Source organism: Orbicella faveolata, unplaced genomic scaffold (genome assembly GCF_042242905.1).
Source record: "Orbicella faveolata isolate gen_17 unplaced genomic scaffold, um_ofav_v1 contig_12, whole genome shotgun sequence".
NCBI lineage: Eukaryota > Metazoa > Cnidaria > Anthozoa > Scleractinia > Merulinidae > Orbicella > Orbicella faveolata.
This window is the reverse complement of record NW_028301539.1, coordinates 4,933,419-4,958,410: the sequence shown is the minus strand read 5'-3', so window position 1 is coordinate 4,958,410 and position 24,992 is coordinate 4,933,419. Positions and strand designations below refer to the sequence as shown.

At 38.8% G+C, this 24,992-nt stretch overlaps 3 protein-coding genes across 4 annotated transcripts; 2 read left to right on the top strand and 1 right to left on the bottom strand.

Annotated features, from left to right (window-relative positions):
- Nucleotides 1-1,245: 1,245 nt before the first annotated feature.
- Nucleotides 1,246-8,037, top strand: LOC110063565 (uncharacterized). Its single transcript, XM_020770563.2, has 8 exons — nt 1,246-1,831; nt 2,716-2,826; nt 3,463-3,537; nt 3,959-4,105; nt 4,598-4,738; nt 5,362-6,008; nt 6,365-6,536; nt 6,762-8,037. The coding sequence occupies exons 1-8, from the start codon at nt 1,592-1,594 to the stop codon at nt 6,957-6,959; spliced, it is 1,731 nt and encodes a 576-aa protein (XP_020626222.1). The 5' UTR covers nt 1,246-1,591; the 3' UTR covers nt 6,960-8,037.
- Nucleotides 8,038-9,353: 1,316 nt separating this feature from the next.
- On the top strand, nt 9,354-15,538 carry LOC110063566 (glutathione S-transferase kappa 1-like). Of its 2 annotated transcripts, none has more exons than XM_020770565.2 (9): nt 9,354-9,462; nt 10,436-10,517; nt 11,133-11,233; nt 11,770-11,797; nt 12,249-12,349; nt 12,642-12,677; nt 13,392-13,436; nt 13,902-13,995; nt 14,306-15,538. In XM_020770565.2, exons 1-9 carry the CDS (start codon nt 9,391-9,393, stop codon nt 14,350-14,352), a joined length of 606 nt encoding a protein of 201 aa, XP_020626224.2. In that variant the 5' UTR covers nt 9,354-9,390; the 3' UTR covers nt 14,353-15,538. The 2 variants fall into 2 exon arrangements, with proteins under 2 accessions (XP_020626224.2, XP_020626223.2); XM_020770564.2 differs by having other exon boundaries at nt 13,392-13,508.
- On the bottom strand, nt 15,483-24,835 carry LOC110063567 (uncharacterized). Its single transcript, XM_020770566.2, has 5 exons — nt 24,423-24,835; nt 24,218-24,285; nt 21,434-21,659; nt 19,641-20,447; nt 15,483-18,233 (listed from the first exon to the last, which is right to left on the bottom strand). Exons 1-5 carry the CDS (start codon nt 24,460-24,462, stop codon nt 16,336-16,338), a joined length of 3,039 nt encoding a protein of 1,012 aa, XP_020626225.2. The 5' UTR covers nt 24,463-24,835; the 3' UTR covers nt 15,483-16,335.
- Nucleotides 24,836-24,992: the final 157 nt, after the last annotated feature.

The window sequence follows — 24,992 nt, the reverse complement described above, 5'->3', positions numbered from 1 at the left end:
AGAACTGGAGGGAGTCACATTCGGTTGAAAATTAATTCAAGTTTTTGTTTTTGATAAATCAGGAAAACATGATGAGCCCCACTACGCAAAAGAAATATTTTTTTGACAATAAATGACAACTAAGGACCTGCTTACAAGGGCAAAAGATAGCCGGGTTTACAAGCAAAATTTCACAGGTAGGGAAGCCCTACAAGGCTACAACCCGGGACAACTTAATGCGGGGTTACACTCAAAGGGTCTGGAAACAATTAGAAAGTTAACTCGGGTAGGCGGGTTAACCCTACCGAGAGTGTTTACAAGAGAAAAAGTTAACCCGCCAGCCAGTGTAACTTTAGCACGCAGATAACCTGCTTACCCGGGTAACCCTAGCTGTCTTATAAACACGACGAAGAAAAAAAGAGGAAATGTGTGAGTGCTAGGGTAACCCGCTTGCTAGGATGACCGTCTGTCCTTGAAAACAGGCCCTAATTTATCTTTATTCTTGGGCACATTGTTCCTAATGCAATGATGCACGCGAGTTTTGATCAAATTCAAGCATTTCTAATCATGTCTATTCAGTTTTTTTTTTTCAAAATTTTAGTAACTTTCTAGCCAAATCGAAATAACCATTCATTTCCTTCAGAATGTAGTTTTCCATAATATTCATTTCCAAAAACATACATTTCTTTAGACAGGAACTTTAGACTGTAAGTCAATGATACCGGTATCTTATTTTGTCGCTTTACACCAGTCGCTGAACACACTTTAAAAGCGGGAATTCCCGTTTTTAAAGATTCCCCATTTTAAAGATTCCCGCTTTTAAAGATTCCCCATTTTAAAGATTCCCGCTTTTAAAGATTCCCCATTTTAAAGATTCCCGCTTTTAAAGATTTCCCACTTTAAAGATTCCACGTTCCCCGTTCCCCATTCCCATTCCCATTCTCTGATTTCATGTTCCCTGTTTTAAAGGTAGCCCTCATCGTACTGTTGGGTTCGAAGGTAGCGGAGAAGGTCGTGTTTTCGCTCTTTTCTTCTGTTTATGCCAAATCTTTTCGATTTCTTCTAACCGCACGCCGCACGTTGCATCAAGTAGTTTACTGCATAACACATTAACTGCGGCTCCATTGTTTCCGAGACTCACCGCAGTGGGTTTGCTAATGAACCCTATTGGTTAGAAATTTCCAGAAAGTGTTTTTCGATGCCTCCGCTGTTACACCTTGATAGAGTCGTGATGAAATCAAGAAAATATTTCCTCCCCTTTCCCTGCTTTTTTTTTTTATCCCTGGGGACTTCCCCTCCTTAGTCTGCGCTAGCCAATCACGCCCAAGTACAGTGCGAAGAGGAAAAGCTAAATCTTCCCTGTTGCATCAGGTTATTAATGGGGAGGAATATAATTTACACCATATAAGGCATTTTATATTGTAGACTCAGTTAGTTTAAGCACTGTCTGGACGAGTCAGTAACAAACAGGAAAAAGTAAATCAAAATACATGCGTTACTTCCGGTGACGGCATTGCCGGTTGAGTATTTTAAATTTGACACTGCTGACCACAAGGCTCAATCGATTCGAAGCGGGACAGACACCGGCAGAGAGGGCCAGTTTCACGAGGAAATGTTCAAGAAGCGAAGAAACAAAGCTAAAGAAGATGTTTTGATAGTTGACAACAAGAAGCAAGAAAATCGGTCTTCGAAGATCAGCACAGATTCGACATTTGCGGACGAAAATGCAAATGGCGAATTTACGTTTTCAGATCGGTGTGATCAAACGGATGGCTTCGACTCCCAGGGATTTGTTGACTTGGCTCCCGCAGAAAACCAGCCTCAGTTATTGGGACCCAAGCAAAATTGTCAGGTATCTACAGAATTATTACAGTTTTATGTCTTTTTACTTTTAAGTAATAAACGGAATTTCAAGAAAAATCAAGTTTATACGCGCACAACTAGCTTGGGCAATGTTTATTTTTCATAAAGTCTTAATTTTTAGTCTGTAGGATTTTTGTACTTTGAACTATTTTCCTATCTAAATGACCAATCTTTTTGTCCAAATGTGAAGTATTTTACACCATTCCAGCTAAACTGCAACAAATAGGTCCACTTTTAATCGGGCGCGAAAATGCAAGGTCCTGATTCTGTGGCATGTGATTGATCTCCGGAGAAATTTCCTCTATTTTGTACGTGAGTAACGAATTTGTCACGTACACTTCATCTTAAGACTAGATGTAAAAGTGTAATTGTTCGAGATTGTTTTTCTTGAGAGTCGTAATAAGGTTAGAAGTATAGTTTTTGTGTGCGTGTATATAGAATATGTAACCCAATATCGCCAAACACCGATTGATATTGCCTGTCAAACAAATTTGTGACACTGAATAAATTTTATAAGCTCTTAAGATTTCTGCACCAAGGCGTGCACAAACAGCAATAAAATACAACAACAGAACAGTTTTCTGGGGCATTCCTAACTGGTCTTCTTCATTTTGCATTTCTGAATGATAAACAACTTTCTCTTTGTTGTATCTTCCCATTCATAATTTAGCGTACAAGAGGACGCTTGGGGCACCTGTGGCTATATAGCTTGCAATAACCCCAACCTCTGGGGATGCTGTGATGGGGAAATAAGTCAAGAAATGAAGTTTGAACAGTATAAGATATCTTCAGTCAAATTAAGGCATCATAGACTGGTCTGGGTTTCCCAACCGTACCTCTTCTAATCTCGTTTTTAATAATCTTTTTATACAGTATATAGGAACATTTGCTGTCAGTCTTGGCACTGGTGGAGAAGATGAAAATACTTTAAAAACTCACAAGGAAAGAACAAGATTTGTTAAAAAGAAACTTAATGAATATCGGGTAGGTTGAGTCTTTTTTACTGCTTAATTAATACTGTACATTTTTTCTCCTACAGTACTTTGAATTCTACATGAGGTATACTGAGAGTAAAGGACTCACATTAATTCATTCATTATTAAAACACTTTTTGAAGGAGTCATGTTTTCCATCTTGTACCATCTGGCAGAATTACACTTTCAGTCCCAAGGTCAATTTATAATGTGCAGTTCCAGAAAATTAATATCCACACTACCCCACAGAAGGGATTGGAATCTCCTGGGGGATCTGGGGCTTCTTGAAGATCAAAACATTTAAAACAATGTACCAAGCTTAATTAGAATTTGCAGAAGGATGGGAGGTCCCTTCCCTGGTCGAGGTATGGATATTTTCTGGAACTACATAATCAGAATGTAAAGTATTCTTATTTACTGATTGTTTTTAATTCTCACCTACTGTCACATTGCCATGGACATTTTTCTCACAAATTTATTTATTTCTTAGTATTAATAATTTTCTGGTACATGATGACAAGGCCTATGATATGTTGGTTACTCTCAGACCTCATATACTCACATAATATGCAAGGTACATCATCTCAGGTACATTACAATTTAATACTTGCAGCATTATTATTAAGTTGACATCTATAATTTTCAGTATGCTCAGAGAGGTGTTGGTGTCGCTATTCTAATCTCAACTGATGGAATTAAGGTTATATCTCCTGATGGCCAGGTAATTAATTTTTTTGTTCTTATTTAGTCTAGCTTGTACATCATTTGTTCTCTTAAGTTTGATAATTGGGGTGGGGAAATTATATGGTTCTGACAGAGGTTTTTGTATCTCTGTAGTTTAGTAGAGGGGATTGTTATGAGTTAAAATTAAATAAAAGAATTAAATACTTTAAAGTTTTGACCATTCCTCCAATCGGGTTTTCAGGGCCCATGGAAACAAATGATGAAAACAAATACTAACAACATAAATGAACATAATTTGGTTAAGAATCCCAACTGGCAGGAGGCAGACCAGTTGGCTACTGTATTTACAAGCATGACCAAGAATTGAACTCGGGACTACCGAGCACAACAGCATGCTGACAGTTTATTGTGAAAATAAATATCAGTTGTAACTGTCCTTGTTATTGTTTCATTGATAGCGTGTTAGAATGGCCCATCCACTGCAGAGAATTTCTTTTGCGACTTGTGACCCAGAGTTTAGACTGTTTGCTTACATGTCTCACATTCCCTCTCCGCTGGGGACAGCTATTCACTGCCATGTCTTCTTGTCTAAGTATACAAGGCAGGTAAGAAAAACTCACTGATATGTAGATAAGAAAGGTACCTCAAATAAGTAACATCATGAATAACGATTTCTTTGGCAATAAGAAGGCCATGTCTTCATACATGTACCTTGTTGAGAAGAGGTGACCAGTCCCTTCTACTTCTACTCCTGCTTCTTTTTACTCTATCCCTATTGTGTGTGTGGTGCAAAATAAAACAAATAATAAAAGTGCATGTGGTGTGGTGGTATAGTGGTGTGTTGAAATGAACACAGTTCAAGTCTAACCATAATGCGCTGACTTTGCTTTTTGTTAAGACCCTCAACCCTCACAGTTATGTCCTCTCATTCATGAATAGAAAAGTCCTTTTAGTCAGCATACAGCTTTAATTGACAGTATAGTCCTCTATGATTTCACTTTAATTTATGATTGAGTCATGCATGAGAAGTACTTGTCTAGTGATTGAGGTAAACAAGGTGAATGTTACAGTGACATGATGTTTTATCTGAACAACAGGTTCAGAACCTTACAGCTTTGGTTGGGAAAGCATTTCAAGTGGCATTTGCAGAATCAAAGTTCCCAAAAGGAACAGAACTTAAATTGGAACAATTCAAGACAGAAGCCTCTGATAAACAAATTGTGCAAGGAAGGCGATGGGTATGTATCAAGTGGCTCAAAAATGGGATGTCCCAAACTTTGAAAAGTTTAAATTATATTTTTAAAAGAAAAATAAACCCTAGAACATGACATTTCGGAATCATCTTGTCACCATTATCAAATGCAGATTAAAGTCTTAAATCTGCATTTAATGATGGCAACAAGGTGACACCAAAACTATATCTTCTTTAAATTATAATATTTAAATAAGAAAAGAATTTAGATATTTAGAGAGGAATGCCACATCAGCCCTAGAAGATTTCATGTGGCTCCTCTATCCTGATCGAATTAGAAGTTGGAAATGTTGGTTTTTCAGGAGGGAGGAAAACCGGAGAACCCAGAGAAAAACCCTCACAGTAAGGCGAGAACATTATTTTGAACAACAAACTTGACTCATACACCTGTATATGACACCAGGCTGGAGTTGAACCCAGGCGAGATTTGTGGGAGGTGAGCTCTCTCACCACTGCACCAAAGCTACTCCCCAATAATAATTAATATTAAACTAAAAATGCTGCAGCAGTAAATTTTAAATTAAGTTGTAAGTAACAATAAATTTTGTTACAAGTGGACTACCGCTATGCTAACATGATTTATTCACAGTTGCGTCATTCACTTTCCAGGCAAGGCTTGAGGCCCAGCAGGGTCATGAGCACTCTCAGCATGCAATTCAGGCAAGGTTAAAAAAGGAACAGGAGAAGTCACCACATAAAAGTCCATTGACACCAAGGAAACAAGCCACACCCGCAACAGCAGCAGTGGAAGCCACCACTTCCTCTTCTCAAGCATCACCACTTGGAAGACGGAGGTCATTTGGTAAAGCCCATACCCCTCCTGAGGTCCGTAGGTCAAATATTCTGCAGGATGGCGGTGGCCAGAAGGTAGCTGAAAAGAAGTCAAGTCCTTCAGATGCAGTCACTGATGGTAGTCCAGTGGCAGAAAGGAAAATCGGTGCACCTGCTGATTCAGTGCAAAGTACATCACAAAAACCGGCAGAACAAAAATTTTACATTCCACCTGATAAGGAGCAACCTGCCAAACCTGCACGAGAACAGTCTTATACACCTCCACTGTCCAGCAGTGATAATATTAAGATATCCAATGGCGTGACTGCCAAGCAGGGTGTCAGGATGTCGCCACTAGCTAAGTCTGCCTCGGACCCAAATATGCTAGCGGCAAATAATGAGTTTGCAGGGAGCAGTAAACATGAGGCCGTCTCAAAGCGTAACAGTCATGAAGATGAAAATTGGTACATGGCTGGAATACCCAGGTTTGTAACTTTAATGCTCTACTTTGTCTAATTAAATGCTGTTGGTTGTTTTGGTCAATTCTTCTCAAATTTCCACAGACTGCATATTAACAGAATATGTCTGTCGTTGTATGCTTAGTTACCATATAATCCTTCTCAAAGGTATGGAACATGAGTATGACTGAAAAATGATGCAACATACCAACTTTGCCTTAGATTGGTTGTTGAATAAGAGAGGTGCAACACTGTTATCATTTTTTTGGTCATCAGTTAGCAAGGAATCTTCCATTTTATTAATATGTTATTGATAGTCTTATTATCATCATTGGCAGCAGCAATAATATCCCATTATGACATGGTGTTTTTTTTTCTTTTAGGGAGTTTGTCACTGAGATGTTAGAGAAATCAGAAGAGGGATCATTTTTTGTGCGAGACAGTCAAAGTAAACCTGGTTGCTATGCCTTGACCATGCGGGTTCCTTGGGAGGCCAAACCCAGTGGCTTTGGAAACTTTTTGATTGTTAAAGTCAAAGATGGTGTCATGATACAGGTAGGGTTTTTTGGACCACGTATCCCTATGTTGTGTGCAATTATTTATCATCTGTTGTGATAATCATACAGTGTAGATCTGTCATGACATTACCTTAAGTTATCCCGAAAACCCCCTAATATTTAGGGCCTCAAAGGTGGTGGTATTAACATTGTTCCACTCATATTAGTTAGAAGTTCACTTTCATTCAATTTGTAAATTAAAATGTCACTGTCTTGTCAACAGGGTTTTGACAGAGTGTTGCCTGACGTCACATCTCTTGTGGAACATTACTCCAAATTTGCAGATGGCCTTCCATGCAAACTGTTGATTGCTGGATCTAACGTGCTTTGTGAGGATGAGGAGTATATGAACACTGTTCCTTCAGATCCCGATTATCAAAGATTATCAGATTTCACTGCAATGATGGCTGAATTAAAGTGAGAAGCTTGTCAAGACCTAGTCTTCATGCAGCTTGTCAAAATACCATTTCTGTAAGATTTTATTTTCACTGGTGACAAACAGGCTGCTTTGCAATGTTGTATAAATAATTATTAGTATATCAATGATACTAAACATAAGTCGAATTAGAAATGGCACCTTTTGTGATCTCAATGCAATAACTCTTTTAATTAGCAAGATGCAATTCCAAACAGACTTTTCTTATACCTGCATTTTGAGTCAGACATTTTGCTCTCCATTGGAGGAAATGGATGATATAAATAGCACAAATACAGGTACTAACAGTTGAATCAGGAATAGCGATGTTCAGTCATAAAAAGAGGTTAATATATTTAGTATAATGTGTTGCTGGAGATGAACTGTCAGTGCCTCGCATGGTGTTAATTTATTTTTTGAAGATGTATATTTGTATTATAAATATTGATTAATTTATTGATTTTTGAGTGTCGCTATACGTCACTGTAGAGCATCAGCTCACATCACATGTCAAGGAATTTTAACATATCGCCTTCAGTATTACATCCAAAGAGCTAAATATTTCACCAATATGAATTACTTTATTAAGTATCGCAAGCACCTTATATGACACCCAAAATGCTAAGAATGTCACCAATTACTGTACTAGGTTTCACAAGCTCTTTATAACTGTTTGCAGTTAATTCAGGCCTATTTATCATGATGCCTTTTATATGCAAAATCCTATGGTATGATGCCAATGAGGCAATGGTAAACAATAATGTAAGCAAAGATGACCCTATACTTGAAAATATTATTTTATAATTATCATAATAATGATAATATTATTGTTTTAATTGTCCAAAAATAATATATTCTGCATTAACTTGAGTCTAACAAATAGTTTATAGCTTTAGTTCTCAAAGTAAGTCAATAACAATTAATTAATAAATATCAAGAGTGAGTTTGAGTATTTGTAAGTAATAGGTAACTGTAATGCAAAAATTTCCTTTGCTATCAATACCGTCTATACATGTACACTGTAGGTAGGTGAGAGTGGGTCCTATGATACATCAATTAAATTGAGACAAATCAGTCTGCAATATATTTACTTTGTTTTTCGTGCATGATAAATTTGGTATCAATGCAATTATTAGATGGTCCAATGAGGTTGAACCAGATTACAACTGTAGACACCTGACAGAGAACTTAGCGAGAGTTGTTTTCTCATCACCAGGGGTTGTATTCTTTTTTGGGTTAAAAATCCAAGCACTATCCAACAGGGTGGTGGAGTGTATTTTGAATTCAGGGGGGCTTACAAGCATGTGTAAGAGGCACTAACTTGTAGGGGGTCTGGAGATGAAAGTTATTATTTTATGTGTTTTTCGCTTGAAATTAGGGGGGGGGGGGGGGAGGGGGGCTCTGCCATCCCTGTCCAGGACAATTTTTCAAACTCCATTAGGTAAAAAAAAGTATCATTGCCATATGAACCATTTTCATGGAAACAGTTCATATGGCAAAATCCCGGCCAGGAAAGAACTTACAACTAATCGCAATGCTCGGATTTACCACAAAAATCAAGTGCTTGGGCAAGTAGTTCCATTTCCTTTACAGTTCACCTCAAATTACTTGAAAATCATGCAAGCATGTTTAGTTTTTGCCTTCTTATTAATTAGCGAAGTCCACACTGAGCATCATTGTTCCTTGTTGTCGTCTGTTACTCATGTGTATCTATGTTACTTGTAGTACTTGTGTGGTGTTTTGACATTTTACCTCGTTTCTTTGACAAGCAAATATTCAATATTGTTTTACATTTGGATACATGTATGCATTTGGCGTCCACTCAACTTGGAAAATGTTGAAAAAGTGGTTTTGGTACTTCTTAGATAGGGTGTTCAGCCCCAAAGGGTCCACAGCGGGAGCTTTTGCGGTAACTTTTAGGGTATTGAAAGGAAAAAATATGACAGGAGATAGTATGTTGTTTTAGAATTGGTACCTCTTTAACAGGGGTGAAAAACATTTCAAGCCACGCCCACAAAACAGGGTCTCGGTACCTCTTAGGGGTTCTTTTTAAAATTTTCGACGAGCAGCATACATCATGCATTTTTCCCCTCCCTATGCGCCTCATTTTTCGCACTCGTTCATAGTTTCGTTCTGGCTTCGCCCCCCTTCGCGTACTTGTTGGAAATGAACAGAATTAATGAAAACAAGTTAAGTTACGGTATGTTGGGGAGAGTTAGAGGTTATCCACTGCTTGCAAAATTCAAACTTAAAACCTAAGGAATACAGTCTTTATTTAAACATGTTATTTCAAACGAAGGAAAGATCTTTGCCACTTCCCTGGGAAAAAGTGAAGTTCTCGGCGCCATTTTGATTTTACAAATATGTCGTCGTATATTCAGCATGAATATTCTCTTTATTATAACACCGCTGTACAAGACTAAACCTTCGTTTCAAGATGGCGGTGGCAAAGAGAACTGTGGAGTTGTTTTATGATGTTCTTTCGCCTTATTCGTGGGTTGCTTTTGAGGTAAATGATTGAGATTTTCTTACAAGAAGTACAACTCCACTCCAAATAGTGCGAAACGTTTCCAAGGATTGCGTAAATCCTTGATTTGTAAAGAGCTGTACCCGGGGTATTACGTATTCAGTTGATAAAATTGGTATTTTATGATGAATGCAGAAATTATCGCGCGCTCATGGGGTAATTTTTATTGCCAATAAGCGGACAGACACATGAATTTATAATTTATGCGATGCGTCAACGAGCAAGAGCGGACAATTTGAAAATTTGTTATCATAAAAAACAAATTGATGTCAGTTCTTAATGCGTCTGTCCTGTTATTGACAATGCATTTCGTCATAACATTGTCAAAGTAGTCTGTGGATCCACACGACACGATCCACAGCTATTTTGACAATGTTATGAGGAAATTCATGATCAATAACAGGACAGACACATGAAAAACTGATGTCAATTTGTTAAATCGATAACATTTGATAACAATCGAAAGAACTTAGTCAGCTTAGTCAATGATAGCAAAAATTGTTAAAGCAATCGCTGTGAGTGATTGATAATTAATATAGAGAGAACTGTCATTTCAATTAATTGATATCGATTTATCGAGTGGTTTGACAATGTATGATATCGACTGACTACCCTGGGAAGCTCTTGTGCACTGCAGCACAAGGCAAAACCACGAGTGATGAGTTAGGCTGTTTATAGCCTCCTCAAATCTCCCGTCTTGTGTTGGCACCCAGCTCTCTTGTGATTCTATCTACGTGTTCAATGATCGGATTAAAAAAATACACTTGAACCTCCCCTAAGAGACCACCCAAAATGTAAGCTCAGCTCAGCTCACCTCACCAAAGCAAAAAAGCTCTCCTCAGCAAAGCAAAGCACAAAGCAAAGCAGCACAGCACAACCAATTTTGTTTGTTTATAATAACTGGCCAAGGATTATTTACAATGCTGCTAAGGGTAACCATTATCATTTTTTTCAGGTTCTCTGTCGATATCAAACTAAATGGAATTTAGACTTGCAGTTTCGTCCTTTTTTCCTGTCTGGTATTATGGCTGGCTCAGGTACACCTTCTGAAATACACTACTGAATAAAAATCTGATCAGCCTGCAATTTTCATATTTATGCAAATAGCTGTGAATTACATGGTAAAGTGTATTCAGTAATGTGGCCAGTTGCCATGCAAATTTGTCTCATCCAGAACAAAAGAAAGTGTTTACATAAGAAATGGGTTTAACTCCCACAAGATTGGTTTGGTACACCAATATGGCCACCTTTTCACTGGTTTGGAACACCAATGTGGCTGGTACGCCGTCATGTGAAAATGTTTCATTGTAATGGCTTAGCATTTAGTCTTGAGGGTGTAAACAGTTTCAGTTTCCACCAATCAGTTTCATGAATTTGTAATCTATTGCCCAGATCCTAGGGACTTGTGTAGTTCCAGAAAATTTCCATACCTTCCCCACGGAAGGGATTTTTTCTAACACCTCCCCACCCCTCTGGAAATTCTGGTTCAGCTTCATACATTTCTTTACATCTTTTGGTCTTCTAGAACCCCACAACCCCCTCAGGAAATTCCAATCCCCTCTGTGGGGGGAGTATGGATATTTTCTGGAACTGCACATTATTTGATGATGATTGTTTGTAAAGGAAATTGTTTTTATTTATGAAACAACTAGGTAATAAGCCCCCAGGAACAGTCCCAGCCAAAGCTGCGTACATGTCTAAGGATATTGAGAGATTGCGGGATTTTTATGGAATCCCTCTGGTTCCACCAGCTGTAAGTATCAAAAGTGTAACCTTTTAGGCTTTCAGTGATGCAAACACTGCAGAGCAACTGTAAAAAAAAGACAGGTTGGTAAACTGGGGGAAGGGGTATCCCATACTTTTTGGTTTCCTATCATGATAGAGTGGTTTTCAATTGTGTGTCAAAAGTTATCAGGCAATTACTTTGGTTTTGGTTTTACTATCATAATGGTGTCAGACTGGCTGAGTAGTCTAATTAGTAAGTAATTGGTTTGGTTTTGGTTTTACAACACTCAATACTGAAAATGGTTTTCTTATGATTTCACTAATTAAAAAAAAATACCCTTAGTAGATGGCATGCATTTCATTCATGAATTTTAAAATTGGTGCAGTAAGATTTTCTTTGTCTTGTGATTCAAAGGTGCATGGACTGCTTGATTCTAAACATTGTTTGTCAATACATTATTAATAACAGTTATCCTGTCATGCAAACTAAGTTTGAAAATAATATTATTTAGTACTAAAAGTGAGATTTTCCACTGCTAATTTCCTTGCCTCTTATTTCCACAGGATCCTGCTGATGTAATGTTTAGGAAAGGTCAGTTAAATCCCTTTTGGTAAAATATTCTGTAAGTGAATTTATTGTGAGATAATATTAATGGAAAATTTTAGGTTGAAACTAGTCTGAGATAACAAGTTTATTTCTTTGGGTTTCATGATTTAGGATTATATTGTTCACACCTAGAGCAGACATCTAAGTAACAACAAATTGAATTCAGTTCATTTATAGGTTATAAATAAGGACTTTACAGTCTTCATACTCAGTCTGTGAATATTCATTCATAATGAACTCTGTTTATTAGTTGCACTGATCTTACTTTTAATCAGCACTAGAAAGTTATTACCATGCCAAATATATTTTTACTATTTGCAGTCTAACACAGTATATGGCAATAATTGCCATATATTGTTGATAAGAGGAAAACAAAAATACGAAACTTGAATTTGCCCTTTTGTAATAATTTGTTTTTTATATGTTATCCGTCTAGGTTCCTTATCTGCCATGCGTCTTGTCACAGCGGCTACCAAGTACTATCCAGACAAAGTTGAGCCTCTTAGCCGTGAATTTTGGATGAGAATCTGGTCAAGGGTGTGTTGATATCCAATGCAGTAACATAGAAAATTTTTGCTTATACCACCAGGTTCAGGTGACTCAGGGTGTCATAACAAACCAACTGCTTATTAAATGGCACCGAAATTTGAATAATTATTATAATACATTAGAAACCTTAGCTTCATGGTCATGTTTACTAATAGAAGATTTTGTTCCTTGATTCCAGGCCAAGGTTTCCTAACACAAAAACTTTTCATTTTCACTGTTGATTTTTTGCCCAGCAAACCTTCATTTGGAAAATGACATAACTAAATACTTGTTGTTTCAGGATGAAGACATTACAGAACCACAGAGTCTCCTTGAGGTAAACCAAAGGATATCTTACTCAGTGGGTTGCCATTCTTCACAGTGAGTTTGTTTCAAACACGAAATGGCAAAATGATGAAATGGCACTCCAGTTTGCCTTAATAGCACTCTGGTTAGCCTAAATATTACTGACTTGACAGTGGTTAGCTCTCAACAGATGTAAGGGTTAACCCTTTCAGATACCTGTATCCCACACTGACCCTTACCTTTAATATCATTTTGTCTAATTTTTGCTATTTCGTGTTTTAAACACGCCCCTTCATAGTCATCATCATTCAGTCAAACATAACTCTGCTGACCAACACCTCCCCCATTTGGGTACTTCCCTATAAGAGGGCCCATTTATGGCCCAAGCCACAAGCAAACATAGCACAGCAGAAAACTGTTTGTACATGTAGGATGCTTCTTTAGTTTGTAATTGTGCCCACTTACGTAAGGCTCGACTGTAAGGGAGGAGTAACTGGGAGATTGACTTGTAGCTAAACCTGTTAAGAATTGAATGAAAGAACAATCTCATGCAGAACTTTGTTTTACAATTTTCAAAAAAGTGTGATTCACCTTGTCTTCACTGCTGAATACTTCATTTCAAAACTTACCACTGCTAGGCCAAATGCATGCAAATTGAAGATCAACTACAATGTATGTAGCAGGCTGCTTTCACAGACTGGAAACTGGGCCTGTTGTACTGCTGATCATTTCTTTTTGTTATCAGGTGTGCCAAAACATTGGATTAACTGAACACCAGACCCAGTCCCTTGTGAGTAAAATTGGTGACCAGGAAATCAAAGATAAACTCAAAGAAACAACACAGAAAGCTCTTGATATGGGGGTAAGTACATGGAACAATTCACAAACCATTTTAAGCTGCTTTAAATTGGCCATTTGCTCGTGTGATTCTTGATTCATACAGAAAAGTCGAGCAAACTTGAAACCTAGTCCAGCTGTCATGCAACACTGTGCTCTCGCAAAGTGCTGCGTGACAGAGAAAAGGCCAGAACTGGACCACTTTGAAGCCAAGTTGAACCCTTCTTACAAACCCCTCCAACACCTGTGAGCATACTTGCAGTTTTGGTCCTAGGGCTTCACTAACAAGCACTACAACACTTCTTTCAGGTCCCAAAGGTGTCTCCTTGTAAGAAGTTTAATGATTAGAAGCACGTAAGTGAGATGTTTTTGCAAGAAAGTTCGAGTTCTAAGATACAAATATTTCTCTTATATTCAGGCTTTTGGTGCTCCAATCATTGTTGCACACGTTAATGGCAAACCTCACATGTATTTTGGATCGGACAGATTCCTTTTGTTAGCTCATTTACTGGGTAAGTGGTGGACGATGTTACGGAATATTTTAAACATTTTAACCCTTTTGGAGTTATACACGTACCACATGTACTTTTTGTTACATTTTTGTTAAGATGTATTATTAACAGAAAAAAATTAAAAGTTCCTCAAGTTAGCCTATTTTATGTGCACTATATGCCACTGGTTTATGATTTGAAATAACCCCCCCCCCCCCCCCCACCATCCCCTTCAAAATGCCTTGAAAAAAAAACTTCCGCTACCCCTCCCCCAGTCAGAAGCCTAACATTTGTTTTAAGAGTACTTCCATTTTCTCATTTCATTTTTCAGGAGTAGAATGGGAAGGACCTCTGGTGCCTCGGAATTCAAATCTCTAAAGTAACAACAATTTTGTACTACGGTATACTTTGGGACGACATCTGTGTTTTGTGTTTGAAACAGGGAAATGGAGATTCGAACCTTGTTGAAAAAGAGACCAACAACAACAACAGCAGCAGCAGCGATTCTGTTGGCAAACAACTATTAATAATATTTCTGTTACGATTTATTGTGATTTGCGCAAGGCAAACGTTTCTTCTCTCTCAGTGAAACACTGTCTATTGTTTACTCAATTCATCACACCACTTTGTCACAACCAAACTTTCGCACATGATCTTCCTCGTTCCCAGGGTCTTTTCTCTCCCCCCCCCCCCCCCCCTCGGTTGACTTTCTCAGCCAATCAAAGAGCGATTTCTGCGCGTGCAAAACTGACGCATCGACGTGAAGTGAGATGACGCAGGGCGCCGATCTTTTCCCGCCTTGAATGACGTATCCTCGTCCTCGACTCTAGCTTGGGTTTTGATTGGTAAATTAATGTAGAAAGGTAGCATAAATACTGGCATAAAGCATCCTGTTGATAGGCCTTTCCAAGAAAACACATGAAATCGTCCAAATATCTTTCCGGATCTCAGAAAATTTTCCAAATATCACAAAAAAATTCTAAATATCTCGAAAAACCCTTTAAATATCCTATATTCTTGTTTAAAAATGAAGTGATTTTGAATCACTATGAAGGCAAAAATGTTCAAAATGTTTTGCAGTAGTAAGAGGAATCGAGGAGATTCAGGCGCCTCGATGTTACCAGCATCCGCCATTTTGGAAAATTGTAGCGTTAGTACTTGCAGTGATGTGAAATTATTGGAATTCATTTTTCAAGCGGGAAATCGCTGAACTGGGTTATTTCTGACATAGAACCGAGTATTGTCTCAAGAAAATAGCGAGGAAAACACAGGGCTTGGCCAAAAAAGCTATGAATATTTCCAATTATCCCTAGATTCTCTGAATATCTTAATATATTCGAAATATCCCAGGAACCTCTAAATATCCCAGAACATATCCGGATACTTTTGGAAAGGCCCAACTGTTGATGTGTGTTAGTGGTTATCAGATAGATATTTTTATGTAGAAATTCTTCTTACACGTTAATATAACGTCGTGTGAGTTAAGGTGGGGATGTGCTTTTAAGAACTGATGGTTGAAACTGTAGTTTATTTTAAGTTATTGCACAATTATTTTATTTACAGATCCTCATTGTCTTATTCTTCTATCTCTGTGTTATCAATAGATTTCATGTTATTAACATTTTTGTTGCTAGCGCTATAAACTCAAAACTAGAGACATCTAAACCTCTAAATTTAAAAAGACACATTTAAGTTTCCTTGCCTGGCGTCGCTTCTTATATAGATTATGACATCGAACTTTTTGATTTGTTGTAATACTGCAACTTTTTAAGTCGCAATTGAACAATCAGACTTTTCTCGTCTCAAAGAAAGTGCTATAAACCCAAAACTAGAAATATCTAAACCTCGAACTTTAAAGAGACGCATTTAGTTGAGTTTCGTGGCCTGGCATCGGTTCTGGCATAGATTGTGATGTCGGACTTTTTGATTTGTTCTAATACTGCGACTTTTTAAGTCGCAATTTAACACTCACTCTTTCCTCGTCGTAAACACAGGCTTTCATTTCTCTTCGTCTCCTGCATCAAGTGAAACTTAACGTGCTATCATTCATGACGATCATTATTTCAACAGTTTGGGAGAATCCAGTGTTTTCCTGTGAGATAACCCTTCATGGGAAGCTGAATTCACACTTCACTGTATATTCTCAGAACCTGTAGCTTTAATTTGCGAAATTGAAAACTACATGTTAAGTCTTTTACTTTAAGCATTCATGGCGCTTTGAACAATTTCTTTGAGATTAAATTAGAAGGAATTAGTCAAAAATTTGTTATGGGCGCGAAAGGAAGGGAGTTATTTTCTAAGGGCGCTTACAAGAAGGTATTTTGTAAGGCCCTTTGAGGAGAGGGCCCGTGCATCTTTTGTTTAATACTTATGGTAAGAGGGCTTAATAGTCAAACGTGGTGATTTGTTTCCAGTGGGGATGGGTGAAATGCTGTTTGGTTGCATACGAGCGATGTTTTGATCGGGGCCCGACCTCTTCCAATCGGTGGGTATGTCGGGAATGACTGATTTTCTCCGAGACGAAGTGTCGCTTGTCTGGGATTTGCTTTCTATGTCTTCAATGACGATTGACTTTCTGCGCTTTTCCTCCGGTGTAACCGTCAGCGAGTCCATTCTTAAACTCTTTGCGCTGTGGACGAAACCATTGGTGTCTTGATCCCTGTGCTTAGCTGTAGGAATCTCAGATTTCCTTCTCGTTGTCGTCGCTTCATTTTGCTTCTTTTTCTTTTTCTGTGTTTCATCGGGAACGACTGACTTACGTCGCTTCGTTTCTACATCTGGTACAGCAATGCCATCTACATCTAAATGCTTTGTTTTGCCTTCGGCAGCTTCTTCTCCAGATAGCTCGGAATCTTCTGTCTTTCGTTTCTTTCCCTCTCTGTCCTTTCTTTTCTTTTTCTTCTTTACTTTAGTTTCTTTCTCTTGTAAAACTGCCGAGGGCCTTCGCTGTGTGCCAGGTGAGGCCGGTGTGACATTCAGTCCTGTAATGTCCTCAATAGTGTGCGGCGTTGTCTCCTCGGATGAATCCTCCGAATCAACTGTCTTTTTCTTCTTCTTCTTTTCTTTGTCATTTTTCTGCTTTTTCTTTTTCCTTTTGCCATCATCTGCAACGGTGGAATTCTTTTGCTTATTGGCGGGTGAGGTTGACATTTCTTTCAGCCTACTTTCGTTCCCTCTTGAACTCTCTCTTTGTTCCACATCGGCGACTGTCGACTTTCTGCGTTCGTTGAAAGGCGTAGCTGAGGTTGCAGTTATCCTCTTTTGTTTTCCCTCAGAGACTTCGTCGTCTCCGCCACTTGCAACAATGGAAATGTTTTTTCTTTGATGTGGACTCGCAGGTGTTATCGATCGACCATTTTTGACTTTTCCGGAAACACCAGTTTTACCTACATCCAATTCTTCATTCACAACCGATTTTGTTCCGTTTTCTAAAGTCGACACTTTCGTGGTCTTTTTTCCTTTCGCGTATGTATCTCTTGGCGTGATAACTTTTCTGTCATTATCAGTTGTATTTGTTATTGACTTTCTTCTCTTTTCTCCTTCAGTAACTTGTAGCGTAGGCGATTTCCAAGGGCTCTTTGCTTGTGTCGCAGAGTTTACTCGTGTCCCGTTATCCTCGTTTACAGGCGTTACAGACCCTCTCCTCAAATTTTTGTCAGTATTTGCAGATAACAAAGTGGTTTTGCTTTTTTTCGGTTTCTCTTGCTTTTTGATCTTCTTTTCTTTCTTCACGGGCAGGAAAACTGTCCGTTCCCCTTCACCCAAGCTCAAATCAGAAGAAATAATGGATGCCTTTCTCTCTTCTGGGACATCACTCATGTTGACAGAAAGCTTTACGCTGCCATTAGCCAGACTTGGGGACTGTGACTTTCGTCGCATTTTATATGGCTCACCAGCCGTTTCGTCCATGTTTATCTCCTCAATAAAACCCGGATTTTTAATTCCTTTTGAGAAATGCGAGCTCACACTAGAAGGCCGAAACGCTCGTTCATCGTCGCTGTTCAAAATGTCGCTCAAATTTTCGTCGTCTCCTAGATTAACTATGCTTCCACTGTCGATACTCCGTCTGTCCTCAAGATCAGATCCATCGTCGTCCAGAATGAGTCTTGGCGGAGTCCGCTGGTTATGCAGCTCGGTTGGTTTATACGCCGGCTCCAGCGACCTCGCTGGGTAGCCTGGGGACGACCAGTTGGGGTGCTCTTTCGTAGCCTCGTTATTACTTCGAGGCAAGCCGCTGGTTGTGAACGCGCTCCCACTGGCTGATGAGTGAAATGACAAACAGTGAAAGACATAAGGAGTAAGGCAGATACGACGCCAATATATGCACGGTATAACTTCATTAAATGCTTAGTTTCTTCGCCCTTTCCAAGAATGCCCACCACACTACGCCGGAGGAAATTGAAAACCGTTACGAAAACGGAGCTTTTCGAAAACGCTCTTCAAACCGGAAGAATTCATATGTGGAAACGCCGGTTTTGCGTGTTAGTGTGGACGGGAAACATTTTGAAAACGAAGTTTTCGAAAACGGTGACGTTACGATAATCGTGATATTCCCCTCCCCGAGTTTTACTCAAACGCAAATCCAAAATGACAGGTGATATTCCTTCGGCGTAGTGTGGATGGAAAACATTTGATGCAGTGTGGACGGGAGCTTTGTTGTCCAATGTTTTATTTCCCGAAAATCAAACTTTTCGAACTGTATTGTGCGCGAGTAAAGATGAATAAGAGACGGCCTTTACTCTTTTCCCTTAGTTCGTCGAGAGACAATCGAGAAAGGGAATTAGCAGAAAAGGGAAAAAATAGAAACACAATGCTTATAGCTCAACGGCAACTTCATAGTGATAATAAAAGCTATTATTTCTATCAAGATATGAAAACTTTTAAGTATTCATACGCTCCAGTGGCGCCTGAACAGTCTGAACATTATGCGTCTAAAAATTGCGAGTCTTATGCAAGAGGAACTTGTTGGTGAAATAGAAGCTAATCGCTGTCTTGTGTGAATTCTGGCCTGCTCAACCCAAAGGAGTTGTTTGTGAGTGTCCCAAAGCAAAATTTAAAAGTTACGTTTACAGCAAGAAGCAAATTAACGGCGAAAACTAAACTTTGCCGTCTGTCTTCAGCTGTTTGTACACTTGAGTAAGAATGTTTGAATTTTCTGTGAAAACATGCTTTTTCTTCTATTTTGGTGTTGCACTGTTTTTATAGGGATTAGAAAAAAACAAAACGAAACAAAACAACATCAGTTTGCTGTAAACGCCATAACTGGAGTAACCACAACGGTGACGAAAACGCCACTAAACAAAAGGTTTAACAATGGCTGTGCACGTGCGTTATAAATCTTTGTACATTTCTTAACCGTCCTGCAGAACAACAACGTGAAATGACTAAAATCTGCGTATTTTAGAGAACGCGAACAACGTCGGCTAATTTTTTGTATTTTCATTTGAAGCTGAAAGCTGGCATTACATGCTTAGCTTGAGCAAGCTCTGAGACCAATAGGCGCACTGAACAGGTCAGTACAATTGCGACATTCCAAGGTAAAATGTAAATTCATTTTTTACAGAGCGTTGTCTTCGGGGTCGCCGTCGTCATTGCTTAAGCTCTCTATTTACAAACTCTAACTGAATTTCTCACTTTAGTTATCGCTACTTCATGTATGCACATACCATGTGGCGTCCGGTCGTTTTCTTCCATGGCTTGCATGATTTTTTGCTGCTTGGTGAGCTGCTGAGCTGATTTCTTGTGATCCACGCGGTCACTGTTGATTGGCGTGAACTTCTTTCTCGAAAGAAGCCAGGAATGTTTAATAAACTTCCACAGAATGCACAGGGTTATCAGTCCTCCGAAGGCAGCTGCGGCATAGATCAGGGGTTTTATGTCGACCGTTAATGGAGGCAAACCCGGTGTTGTCGGGGAAAGAGACTTGGGCGTGGTCGCTTTGTGCAGACTATATGAAGTACCATCCATCGCCGATAGCATGAATGAGGAGTAAATGACACGCCCATCCCACAATTGGATATCAAGCGAATTGTTAAGTTGTAGCTGGCGAAGTAACTCTAGAGACATTTCAAGGCGTGTGACGTTCTTTCCAGACACCGTCATGTTTGCAGACAAGCTGTCACACATTACATCAATTGAACTTCCTTGGTATTCATATGAGCCGTACGAGTTGTCTTTCGGGTTCTGTTTGGTTTGAGATTTTCCCTTCATCCTACCTCCTACAGCCAAGCGCTTGGCGCGGTGATGAGCCCTGATACCGTCCACGTCCACCCCGCAGTAAGGCCGCGGACCAGTAGCGCAGCTGGTATCTGTTACTGTTACTTGGTCCAGTGGCAAGCCGGTTAGGCTGTTTATTCCTTGTTTCAGCGAGTCATTTAAGTTGTCCTCGTCGTTTGAAAACTGATTGCATTCTAGTACAAACACGAGTAATATTCTGAAGTATCTGGTTGGTAGATCAATTAGTGGATCTGCAGCTGTAAACAAGACAGTAATTTAACGTCATGATTGTAATAGACCTTTTTAAAAAAAACTGTCCAGTGGTAAAAGAGTGTGACTAACTACAAGCTCCAAGGCGTTTGCATTACCTCACTTAATGTATTTAGTGGAGGTGCAGTGGCCTGGTGTTCAGCATGCTCGGCTCCGGGTAGGGTGGCCCGGGTTCGAGCCCTGGGGCCACTTTCTCAAAAGGCCCGGAAACGTTTCGGGCCCGCAAAGCCATTTTTATTTAATCTGTATCAAATAACAGAAAGGTGTATACGCCTAAAACTTCTTGTATGAAGGGAACCTCTGTTCATATTAAGAATATGTGAATAAAACAGCTCTGTAATCGTAAGGTTCGAGATTTTGCTATGGCTTTCCGGGCCCGAAAATTTTCCGTGGCTTTCGAAAAATGGGCCCCAGCTGCGAAAACATTTCGGGACCTTCGAGAAACAGGCCCCTGGCCAGGGTCACTGCCTTGTGATCTTCGGCAAAATACTTCACTCTCACAGTGCCTATCCACCCAGGTCGGGTACCGGCATATTTAATGCTAGATTAGGCGTGGGTGGGGGGGGGGGGGGGGGGGGGAGGGGGGTAACCCTGCGATGGACTAGCATCCCATCCAGGGGAGTAGAAGTGCCTCTAGTCGCTTAGAGACCGGGATAAGTTCTAGGTGTATCGGCCACTAGCCCTACACAGACTTTTATTGGCTTTTCTTCGCAACACACTTTTGCACCACCTACCACCCCTTCGACAACATTTACCCTCGTCATCTCTCCTGACGAAACGTTCCATTTTCGCATATTCTGTTTTCAAATGAGTGACTTTTGTGGCAATGAAGACATACTACAATCGACTGACAACAAACCTGTTTCCCATGAAACTCGAACTTGGAGTCCAAAACTGAGTTATGGACTCCTACATTGACGATTTATAATTAGTTTCTACATGTTTTCATAGTGAACAAGGAATTATGTTTCACCTCTTGTGGTAGGAGTAGGGTTGTTGCACTTGTTACAGCAGTAGCTTGAGTTAAGGGAACAAAAACAGCAGGTCCACTGCGATGCATTTTCATTTGTAGCCCCGGTTAAGTTCACAAACGCCTGCTGATCCAGACTATCGCAGGCGGAACTGTTGTTTTTGGCACATGTACACGCGTTATTAACCACCGGGCAAAGGTTACTTGAAAGAGAACTGTTACATGAACCCTAGAAAAACATCAAATGGTTAGTAATTGCTCATACACATAGAGGCCTTGGTAAAATTCCAATTATTAAAAACTGGATCATTGAGATGACAAAACCAACGCGCGCTCGTGGAATAATTGTTAAATATCTATGAAGAAAATGCGAAGTTTTTATTATAGAGTAGAAGGTATACGTATTTTGCCTTTTTCGAGCATGGCAACCATGTACGGCTTATATGACAACATGTTCAGGGCAAGATTATCGAGCAGTTGGCCAGTTAAATAGTTTAAGGCTTTTTTGCCTGGCAATGAGCTGCGCTAAATGTCTACTTGTAGCCAAGACCATGTTGGCGATGTCACAAGCTATGCAATTGACCCAGTTTATTGTCTCCCGAGTCGGTTTTGGTCAGATAAAATCTCCGTTTTAGGTTTCAATCATCATTTATTTATATAGCTTTATTGGAAACAAGGTGTTTTCAATTTTTGTAACTTTTCTATCCTAAGACTTAAATTTGAAAAAATGATAAAAATATCTTTAAAAAATTAACATGAACTGTACAGCCTTTGGAATTTTTCAAGAAAAGCATTCTTAGTTATTTTTACAGAAAAACGTTTTGTCGTTGTCTCTGTGATTAGAGCCTCGAATAATATAGCCTGAACGGGGTAAACCTTAATTATTAAAAATTAAGACATGTTATATTATCTATTGACGCCAAGAGTTCTACGCAATTGTATTTTTAATTATGAAACGAGTAAAAACAAGGTCTCCAGGCAAATGTTTTATAAATTCCTCAGTTTTCTGAATATTCTCAGTAAGAGTTTTTCGAATTTTCAACACCGATATAAATGTCTAGGGGAAAGTTAGGGTGGTGGTGAAAATAATTAAAAACTTAGAATACTGAATTTGTTTTTTCGGCTATTTATAGAACTGCAAAATGTCTGGTACTTTGTTCCTGTGCCAGTTTTTCTCTCACAACAAAGAACTTAAAAGCGGCCGCGAGATTAATTACTCAGTGAAAACCCGTCGCTACTTATTCAAAGATCTCATTGAAATAAAAAATTCATAACCTCCCTTGCTTTATTGGAGACAAAGCATTGTTTTCTTTTGTTGTCTTTTTTTTTCTTTTTTTCTTTTTTTTTTTTTTTTTCATCTTCGCAGTATTATCAAACGCATCTCTTAAATGATGCTCAATTTTCGTTTTAGAAATTTTCATAGAAAGTCGCCTCGAGAAAATTCTTTAAATCCATCCTTTTTTCCATTGATGCGTTGTAACTTAGAACCTGTCCGCAAAATGACGATTGAAATCCAGGATTTATAAACATCGAGCGACTACTCGCTCACTTCAGCTGCATAATGTTTTGTTCCCTTAAATTAATTTAACTAAACTTTCAAGGTTCGCCATTCATGCAGTCTAATGAAAGTGACAGTTGTTTTAGTCGAATTGCGTTTTAATCAAATTCCTAGCCAGAAGTCTCGTAAACTCTATTTTCGCATTTCAGAGAGAAAATTTTTGGATATTTTGGCGAAGGAACGATAAAATCTTCTAAGTTACCTCTCACAACTCTGTTGATTGACTGTTGTAACAATGGTACATTTACATTATCGATTGAACTTTGTTACAATTGTTCCATGCAAATAAACTGATAATCGACTTTTTAAAATTTATCTAGACCAATTTTTCGTTGGATTGAATAGTTGTTCTCTTCATATCTTCATAAATGTTTGATTCAGCAGTTTCAGGCGAGACTTGCCAAATATTCACCGATTAAATTTTAAACGGCTTTGTAATCGCCTGACGACCATAAAATGACATATTCGTTCCTCGCTAAATAGGTTATTTTTGTTCTTCGAATTAACGCCAAAACAAAAGAGAAAATCGCGTTTCGATTTCCGAACAGCGAATCGTTTGATTTAGGAAAGAGGTTTTCTCTTTTTACGCGAAGATAAGCCTCTTTCACGATAGACAAAATATTTCAGTATTTATTAGGAATAAATTTCCGACTAAAGCGCTAACTAAAGTGGGAGTATTGAAGTTCAGTTTTAATTTGTATAATGACTTTAAATTCGAACATCTTGCCCACAAGTTTGTCGAGATCATTTTTGAAAGATGGCCTTTTTCAGCTGCAGCTTCCCTTAAAATTTTTCTCGCAATGGTACGGAACGAAGCAAGTTTTTTTTTATGAGGGAAAAGATTACATCATGTATACATATGCAAAATAAAATCGCCCAAATTTCACAATACCCGGTAGTCCAGGGATTACAGCATAAATTCGGCATGTTCTTATTGCCACTAAAGCCCTATAACACGAGTTCTAACCTAATTTTTTTGAAGCAAAGAAAGAATGCCTGAATGCTTAAAATGGATAAGCTATGGCAAATGGTTAATATATACGAAAATCTAAAAGGAAAAAATGGCTTTTTCACAACGCGCAGTCCTTTTGTATCCAAAATGTTTGCTTTAGACGCCAACGAGCTCGCTTCATTTAATTCGTTAATTCTCAAGACTTTAGGATTAAGAAACGCTTGCTTCACCCCTAGAAGAAAAAAATCGGTATTTAAGAGAATATCACAGTCATTACCTGAGGACAAGCGTTGAAGACACCTGGGTATAATGCTGAACATCCCGCGAATAGCGCGACCGTAATATCTAAACGAGAAACGAAAATCTCGGTCAGTCAATGAAAAAACTGAAGTAGATTCGCGAATAGCTGTTTCTTAAATTAACGATTCAATTTTCGTGTACAGAATTAAGGTTACGTAATTTAAGCTAGCAGTTCTACTTACAATGTAAAAGAACTTTGGTTAAACATTGCCCGCCAAACATGATTCCGAAGCGAAACGGAAAATGCTCACAGCTTAGACGCCATCCGACACGGTTACGTCGTAAATTTGCTCTTTCCAGACACTCGAATTACCAACTGGCTGCTCTTGATAGTGTGAAGTAAATGCGATATTTTGGGCTCCTTCCAAACGAAATTAAATTCGCAGTTTCTACGTCCTTTCATTGGTTGCGAAACGGAAAATCAGGAATAAATGATGTTTTGGGGCAGCGCAATATACGCTCAAGGGATGACGTCCTGTCATTGGCTAATGAACTTGTTTGGTTTGGAGAGGGCTCAGCTGCAAATTCTGTCCCACATCAAGAAGGTTTCTTGTCACCAAGCCAGCTGTATAAACACGAAGTAATCTCAATTCGCTTTTTTCCTCTCGATGGCATATCCACAAAGTCCAATAACGTCATGCTGAGATGGGATCTTGGCCTTTTTTTAAAATCAGTCACAAAATCTGGGATGTTAATAGAAATTTTGTGTGCTATCTTTTAGGTACCATTGTTAAGAGGGCTTTTGAATATTG

What these genes read in the sequence shown, in the direction of transcription:
- LOC110063565 (XM_020770563.2), top strand. Translation starts at nt 1,592, where the DNA reads ATGTTCAAGAAGCGAAGAAACAAAGCTAAAGAAGATGTTTTGATAGTT. An exon ending in TTGTGCAAGGAAGGCGATGG is followed by an intron (nt 4,739 to 5,361) that starts GTATGTATCAAG and finishes TTCACTTTCCAG; the next exon opens with GCAAGGCTTGAGGCCCAGCA. An exon ending in TACATGGCTGGAATACCCAG is followed by an intron (nt 6,009 to 6,364) that starts GTTTGTAACTTT and finishes TTTTTCTTTTAG; the next exon opens with GGAGTTTGTCACTGAGATGT.
- LOC110063566 (XM_020770564.2), top strand. Translation starts at nt 9,391, where the DNA reads ATGGCGGTGGCAAAGAGAACTGTGGAGTTGTTTTATGATGTTCTTTCG. An exon ending in TCCCTCTGGTTCCACCAGCT is followed by an intron (nt 11,234 to 11,769) that starts GTAAGTATCAAA and finishes TTATTTCCACAG; the next exon opens with GATCCTGCTGATGTAATGTT. An exon ending in GGATGAGAATCTGGTCAAGG is followed by an intron (nt 12,350 to 12,641) that starts GTGTGTTGATAT and finishes TTGTTGTTTCAG; the next exon opens with GATGAAGACATTACAGAACC.
- LOC110063567 (XM_020770566.2), bottom strand. Translation starts at nt 24,462, where the DNA reads ATGTTTGGCGGGCAATGTTTAACCAAAGTTCTTTTACATT. An exon ending in AACCAAAGTTCTTTTACATT is followed by an intron (nt 24,286 to 24,422) that starts GTAAGTAGAACT and finishes TTTCTCGTTTAG; the next exon opens with ATATTACGGTCGCGCTATTC. An exon ending in CCCTACTCCTACCACAAGAG is followed by an intron (nt 20,448 to 21,433) that starts GTGAAACATAAT and finishes TCTTGTTTACAG; the next exon opens with CTGCAGATCCACTAATTGAT.